Source organism: Myotis davidii, unplaced genomic scaffold (assembly GCF_000327345.1).
Source record: "Myotis davidii unplaced genomic scaffold, ASM32734v1 scaffold304, whole genome shotgun sequence".
Taxonomy (NCBI): Eukaryota; Metazoa; Chordata; class Mammalia; order Chiroptera; family Vespertilionidae; genus Myotis; species Myotis davidii.
Genome location: NW_006297661.1, coordinates 354010 through 362523, shown reverse-complemented (window position 1 = coordinate 362523; position 8514 = coordinate 354010). Strand labels below are relative to the sequence as shown.

Sequence of the window (8514 nt, the reverse complement as noted above, 5' to 3'; positions counted from 1 at the left end):
GCCCCAACCCCCCAATCGGCCCTACCCTGAGCGTGACTGAGGGTGGCATCGCAATATCCCGATCCGCCCTGCTCTGTGCATGACAGGGGGTGGTGCCACAACCTCCCCATCAACCCTGCCTTGAGTGTGACAGGGGATGGTGCCCCAACCCCCCAATCGGCCCTACCCTGATCGTGACTGAGGGTGGCATCGCAACCTCCCAATCTCCCTGCTCTGTGCATGACAGGGCAAGGTGCCCCAACTCCCCAATCGACCCTGCTCTGAGCCCGACCAGGGGCTGCACCTAGGGATTGGGCCTGCCCTCTGCCACCTGGGAGCAGGCCTAAGCCTGCAGGTCGTTATCTCCCGAGGGGTCCCAGACTGCGAGAGGGCACAGGCCAGGCTGAGGGACCCCCCTCCCCCCTGAGTGCACAAATTTTTGTGTACCGGCCTCTAGTTAATTAATAATCACAGAAATCTACAAGTCTCTTATTTTCCATTTATTGTTCTGGTCCACCCATAAATTCTAAAGAATATAAGAAAAAGTGCATTAATTAATAACAAAACCCACCACTGAGAGTTTCAAAATGAAGCTAAATACATTTTGTTGAAAAATCTGATTTCAACCAAATCTCATACTTTTTAGACATATTAAAAATATGTTCCACATCAAAATGCCAATACTTTCTCAATTTTAATAGATAATTCAGGCTTAGTGAGTTACAGTGCTAATTTCTGTAATCTGAAACAATGTATTAATTCAAGACAAGAAAGTACTATACAATCCCACAGACAGCACATCTTTTTACTGCACAATATCAACAGTGATGAATTTTTTTCTGTTTCCCATGGGTATTTTTCTTCCCCCTTTTAACCTGTTCATGAGAATGTTAGCACCTGAGGGCAGGGACCAGTACTAGGTCACAGGCTTTATGCTAGGAACTGGGAAAAAGTAAAAAAAAGAAAATGGAAAGTCATAAGAAAAAAAATACTGTAAGTAGAATTAGAATAATGTCCTTTTTCATGATTATTGGATCTATATTACAAGAAACAGAACTTTCTGTCATGAAATGTACACTTCACTTGTTTCAAATTCTAGTAGAATATATTTTCCTTTTTTGGTAATAAGCAACATTTTAATTACTATTTCAATTCCCAAACATATTCACATACCTTTCAAGGGGTGTCAGTTCTGTGGGTTACTAATATTTAAAGTCATTAAAAAAATAGTGTAATAAATATTGATGGGAAGAAAAGTTCATGATTTAATTTTTTCTTTTAGTGTGGCCACTTTTTATTAACCACAAAAGGAAACACAATATTATAAAAATCTGAAATAGAATGAACATGTACCAAAAGTTATTGATAGATATCACTCAAAATTCAGAAAATATGTTGTTTTCATGTACACATACATGAGATAAGGTAATACCACGGCAGAAGGGTGCTGTATCTGTGTTTAAAGAAGGGGCTGTTGGCAAACACCACAGCTCACTTCTGCTGAAATGTACACAGCTGAAATATGCAGCACAGAGAGCTGGCACCAAGGGCTTACAACCTTAATTTGCCTCCAAGAAGGAACAGAGATTTACCTTCAGAGCACGTTCTTGATTGTTTTCAGCAGTCAGATGTCTCACGTTGTTTGCTGAAGTCTGGTTCTGCTCTTTCAAATGACGAAGCTCCTGCTCCAGCCGTTTGCACTGCCACAGGGGAAGAATCCCATTAAGTAAAGGAGTTGCAGCTTTTTTTTCATCAAGTCACATGAATTAATGCCACTGTATTCTTAAAGACAAGGTATCCTTTGCAAAGAGAATAGTAAATTAACAATAATGTTGAAAATAGTAAATTAATAGTAATAGTAACTGTTTATAGTACTCTGCTATTCAACTGCAAGTTTCTGTTTGTTTTTTTTTAAAAACTAATCTAAACATTGCCGTACAAGTTAGAAAATCCTAATTATTTTCATAAAGTTAAGATCAAACTACATTAAATTTTTTTTTCATTAACCAAATGGTTTTCATTATATATCTACTGGCAGAAAATAATGACGCTTCTAAAAATTATATTGGATTATAAACAAACTGTAGTATTCTGTTTTGAATTTTTATTAACTTTTAAAAAGAAAAAATATGATAAATTATGAGATTTTTCAGATTTTTATAAATATTTAAAGAAATAATTGTGCAGGGTAAAGGTGACAACCACAGAGTGCTTTAAGACTTGGAAATATTAAGGAAACAAGTGTTCTTAATTTCTATTTTGACTACATTCTATTTTTAAGTAACTCCAGTGATAACAAACACGTGAAATGACATTCTGACCCACTGGCAACATATGAGATATGAGTAAAAAAAGAAATTATGAATAAAAGCATAAATGGGTTAATAGAAGTACCTATATTAAAAGAAATCATTGAAATATCCTGCCATTTGCATACAAGATCTTAAATTGAATATATCAAACATTTCGCAAAATAACTATGCAGGATGTAAATTGATATGCTTCAAATCAGGATCATATGAACATACATGGGGAAATTGGCTAAACAAATAAAAGTACTAAATCCATCTTTCAGGAAAAAGTTAAAAATCACTCTTTATCTATTTTTAAATTAGGATGTTTATAATTAACAACCAATAAGTAATTATACATATTGATGCAAGACCTAGGCAAAGTTACTTCCAAATTATTTGACAAATGGCTAGTTGTCATAATGAATTAAAAATCATTATTATGCTATAATAAAGATGCTGTCATAATCCAAACTAGCATTTCTTACTACTCTAACATTGATTCCTTCTGCCTCTGATTTCTATAATATTTTGCAGTCCGGACTACTATATAGTAACCTTGAATAATATAAAAATCCTTTTCAAAAAAAGAATATCAGACTTTTAATATTGACTTAAATTATATAATGATGTTTATATACAAATACAAATTGGGAAATACATGCCTCAGCATATTAATACAATTATGAAACCAAAACAGATTTATAAATTAAATTAAATAATAATCACAAAATTAAAACTTTTAAAATCAGTTTTAATGAAGTAGACAGAATTTTTGCTGAAACTAAGTTCTGCAATTATAATATAAAGTGGTGGATGTTTTCACATTGCCATGTCTATTCCACCATGTGTTATGTGACAACTTATCATATTTTAAAAAACAATGAGCAAAATCTTTGTGACATGACATCATTTGGCTTTTGTGTGGAGGGAACACATGACTTACAAATTAAACTGTGTACCTGTCCCTTTTTAGCTTGTAACAAAATATTTGGTTGCAACGCAATCAAAGTTCAAATGTGTTTAGTGAAAACACAAATGAGGCATGAAAATAAGTAAGACATAACAGTAAGCATCACGATCTAGTAGAAAATATTCTCTACAATTCTTCTCTACATTTTCAAATAATCTTAGCACAAAATTATTATGCACTGAGACCCAGTGCAGGAATTCGTGCACCTTGAAAGTAACTGTGAGACGTGAGGCTGCAGTGGGCACAGGGGCGGGTCTTGGCCCATCCTCCACACCCCTACCCAGCCCCTCCTGCCTTGGCCCTGGTCTCCCATCTGCCCACAGCTATGCTCCCATAGCCTCTGCTCTCATGCGCTGATGGCATTGGCCCCGCTCGCACCCGCTGATGGCGCAGAGCAATTTGGGCCGGTGCCAGTCAGTGGGTGTGAGTGGCAGCTGCTGCCCCGATCGCGACTTAGGAGCAGGGGGAGGTGGAGAAGCCTTCAGGGGCAATAGGTGCGGCAGCTGTGGGTGCAAGTGGGGCCGGTGCCAGGAGTTGGTGTGAGTGGGGCTGGTGCTGGCAACGGGTGCAAGCGGGGTTGGCACCAGCAGCTGGTGTGAGTGGGTACATTGTTGGCGGCAGGTATGAGAGGTGGCTGCAGGCCCTGATCACCCCTCAGGAGCCGGGGGAGGTTGAAAAGCCCTGAGAGGCAATCGGGGCCAGTGCTGGGCACCAGCAGCAGGTGCTAGTGCCAGGCGAGACTGTGGCATGCTGGAGCAAAGAATTTTCAGTAACCTCCAGAGGTTCACCCTGATGACAGCTACCGGCGCCCCGTCTTGGTCTGGCACCCCTGATCACCTGCTCCACCACCCCGCTGGGGCCGATGCCTGCCATGTTCTGCACTCTGCCGCCTGCTGTCAACACCTGCCACATCTACGCATGCCCCCTGGTGGTCAGTGCACATCATAGCGACCGGTTGTTCGGTTGTTCCACCGTTTGGTCTATTTGCATATTAGCCTTTTATTATATAGGATTGTGCATTGAAATGAAATGACTAAATATGAACTATGAGGTTACAAAAGTGGGGTAGATACATTTGACTATGGAGGTAAAAGAATGTTTCATGGAACAGATTACATCCAAGTTGAGCTTATTTTGGGTATATGATTTCAGAAGCTGAAAGAGGTGAAAGAGGGAGGATACAGGGGAAAGGAATGAAAGAAGAAATATCTGGTAAAAGTTAGGAACCATAGTCACAACTTGTCTGACCACCTATTTTTTTGTATTCCCATATAAATTAGAAATGGTTCAAGGACAGAGACTTCTTGCCTATCTACAAGATGCACAAAAAGAATTCAACTCACTCTAGTTCAAGAAATGTTTAATTTAATTTAATTTCTTCATGAGGTTTAAATTCAACACTGACCTAGGAATCAAATTGTAGTGAGCCAAAATAACTTTGAACTGAATAAAACATATAAATGCTCTCATCAAATACAGTTTGGATTTATATTTAACTATATTTAAGATTTCTTTAGATTTATTCAACCCTATTATTATTTCTTCATTTGATGTTCTTTCATTCTTTCTGAAAAGATGGGTGGAAGGCACTCCCAGGCCAATTTTTAAAAATACTGTAAACAAAGGGATAAGAAAAGCTTAAGAATAATAAAGTGATTTTTACACTGAGGGCATTTATTCATATTGTGTTTTTGGGCTCAGTTTCCATAGTCAGGCAGTATAAGAAGGAGAGAAGATAAGGCCTAGGGACCAAAGTGGCAAGTGTCCCAAAGGGCTACACTTTCAGATGTTTAATGATCCCCCTTCTTTAATGAATGAAAAATGCTTGAGAAGCTATCCCTAAATCAAGTAATAAATAATGGTTTTAGACAGTTTCCTTTTGAACTGACACAACTAAAATAAAACAGTATCTTCCTTGTTCATATTCTGCCAAATACTAATATTCTTAACAGTTCTAATGCATGAATTTGACCTAGAAGTTTTCTTACAAATTTTATACTTTAAAAATGTTAATATTCAAATTGAACTTAAGTAAATGTTATCTGTATCTTGTCACAGTGTCCTTGAGAACCTGGATTCTCACCACAAGATGCAAAAGACACAGATAAATGATTAATAAGTTAATTAAAATTCCTTTAATCGAGAATTTGAATTAGAAGAATCAGTAGAAAAATCCAAAGAGTTTCATCTTTAAAAAGTGTGTGTGGGTCAGATTGTTTATATTCTTATTGTTGAGTTTTATAATGAACAACATAAACTGATGAACAAAAACAGATCCAGAGACAGAAAAGCACTGATCAGACCATCAAACCTCAGAGGGAAGATAGGGGAGGGTGGGGGTAAGGAGGAGAGATCAACCAAAGGACTTGTATGCATGCATATAAACCTAACCAATGGACACAGATACCAGAGGGGTGAGGGCATGAGGGAAGAATGGGGGAGCAATGGGGCGATTAAGGACACATATGCAATACCTTAATCAATAAAGAAAAATAATTTTTAAAAAAGTATGGATGTGTGTGTGTGTCTCCTAGTTTTGCCCATTGAAAAAGGCTAGGAACAATAGCAAACCCAGCAGCAATGAGTACCCCTACTACTTAGACTGTGGGTCCCAAGTACCATTTCTGACTAAAATTAAGAACTCCATGGATATATGGCTGATTCCAGGTCAGAGACAAGAAATACACAATATAATCCAGGAATATCTGTTCTTGGCAGTTTTATATTAACTATCAAAACTGAGTAACTATCAAAGAGACTCAGAAAGGACTCAAGAGTTAACTTGAAAAGCTCCCCAGTACCTAAAGATAAGACAATTTGAATATCACAAAGGGTAGTAAGTGCAGTATATTGTTACATAAAATAAGCTTAACTTATTGAGTTTATAATGACAATAAAAAATTGAAAAACCTAATTATCATTGTTGGGTAAACTGCCAATGTGAGTAAACTAAATATATACTAAGCCAAAAATTTATCTAGTCTTTCTTATATGAACTTTACCACTAGGTAATAAAACAATAGATAAGATGACTATAAAAATATTCTAGGTAATAAAGAGAAAGGGAATGTTAGAATATCACACTTTTGAAATCAGTAATATACTAAGACATCTAGACACTGACATCTGCTAATAACACATAGTTCTTTCACAACCTAACATGTGTTTCCACATGAAACAACACAAAACTACCTGTAAAGTAGTCTTGCTAATAAAGACTAATTTAGATATGACCAAGTTTCTATATTAAATTGCCACAGCTATAGAAGAAGAGACAAGACAGAAACGTTAAATGACACTATAGAGATACAATGAATAAATTGGGGAATTCTGAAAGAAAATTGACTATTTGTTTAAAAAAATAAATTCCAAAAGATAAAGGGATAGAGGGGGAATCTACAATGTGTTAACAGTCAATTCAATAATTTGCAATGTATGATTCTTATTTGCATACAAACTCAAAATAAGGAGGAAAAGATGTGACATTTAAGAGTTCATTTGAATTTGAAAACCAATGAGGTGTTTCATAATATTAAAGAATCATTGTTCATATTTTTGGGTTTATAATGGTATTGTGGTTATGTTTTAAACAATAGTCCATATCTTTTAAGAATATACAATAGAGGTCACATATAAAAAGGATATTTTGTCTGTGATTTCCAATAAAATATGAGGAGTAAATGAGTGGGGCAATATAGATAAAAAAAGGTAATTGTAGCAGAGTAAGTTATTACGGTTTATGACTGTGCTAAGCTCGCTGATGAAAAGAAAACTAAACTTGCCTCTGTAAACAAATGCAACTAATTTTACAACATGACAATCCTATATAATAAAAGCCTAATATGCAAATTGTCCCCGAGGCGGTCATTTGACCTAGAGTTCAACAGAGAGACCGAGTTAGACCACTTGCTATGAAGTGTGCTGACCACCAGGGGGCGGAGCAGACATGGCAGGCGTCAGCAATGTGCTGCAACTTCTCGCCTGCCTGCAACCTCTTGCTGGCTACCTGGGGTTGGGGGTGGGGGTGACAGGAACAGAGGTGAAGTGAGAATGTGGAATGTCCCCAAGCTCGCTGTCACTCTCCCTGCTACCCTCCCCCAGGATGCCAGGGTCAGGTGCCCATGAGGAGCCTTTTCCAGATGAGCCTGGCCACAGCTGCGCGGACCACAGGGGCCATTCGGGTTCCCTGTGGATTCATGCAGGAGCCGGTCTGTGAGGCCAGCTGGGAGAGAGTGCACTACCCACCCAGTTTCTGTGCAGCGCTGCTGGGCAATCCAGAGGCCCATGCTGCACCCAGTCCTGCAGCGTCCGGCCACCCTCACTGCATCTCCGTGAGGGAACTCGGGCGTTGTGACTCAGGCAGAGGGGGATACATGGGGGCCCCGGGGCCCAGGTGCTGTCCAAAGCCGAGGTCAGCTGGGACTTGCCCTTCCATGCCAGATGCTCGTGCTTGATCGCCGGCCAGGCCTAGGGGCCACACTTGTGCATGAATTTCATGCACCGGGCCTCTAGTTAAACACATAAAAAACAAAAATCCATGGCAAATTTTTATAAAATAAATTCAGCCCATGATTATTACAAAATCTGTTTTCAGCAGTGATTTCCTTTTACTCATTGTGAATTCTGAAGAATTATATCAAGCAGATAATACATTATGATTCTGTTTTACTTTATGTTTACTATCTGAAAGATAACATGCCTTAAGTTTCTAACATCAAGTTCTCCAATATTATCTAAGTGTTTAACAGCTGCTGTTTCTTCTCCTCTACAGTCTGCTTTCAGCCACAGATCATTATGATTGAATCACAAACATCTTCCCACTTGGATGCTGTACAACTCTTTCCTTTCCAGACAAAAAATAATACCAAACTCTTCCAGTCAAAACAGAAACAAACTTTGGTGTCAATATGAATTATGTACTTTAAACTGCAGATGTTTGGAAGTACTTAGGATTATATAAATACATTTTTATTTCTCTTCACTTAGAAAAAAATTTAAAAACTATTTTAGGGTTAAAAATAATAACTAGAATGCTTTTCTAACATTACAGTAACTTTGAATAAAGAGTTGTCAAGCTCAAAAAGGTAACTTGTCTCTTCATCGGCCTTAGAAAAATATGAACAACTTGATTTAAGTGAATATATAATATTATAGCCGTAACCGGTTTGGCTCAGTGGATAGAGCGTCGGCCTGCGAACTGAAAGGTCCCAGGTTCGATTCCGGTCAAGGGCATGTACCTTGGTTGCAGACACATCTCCAGTGGAGTGTGCA

General features: G+C 38.1%; 1 protein-coding gene across 5 annotated transcripts in view; it reads right to left on the bottom strand.

Moving 5' to 3' along the window:
* The window catches only part of MIPOL1 (mirror-image polydactyly 1), a 340601-nt gene that overhangs the window by 200345 nt on the left and 131742 nt on the right, over positions 1 to 8514 (bottom strand). For all 5 annotated transcript variants that reach the window (XM_015570205.1, XM_006773314.2, XM_015570206.1 and 2 more), the window contains one exon: positions 1572 to 1679. In XM_015570205.1, the coding sequence (XP_015425691.1) occupies positions 1572 to 1679 (108 nt within the window). The remainder of the gene's footprint in view (positions 1 to 1571; positions 1680 to 8514) is intronic.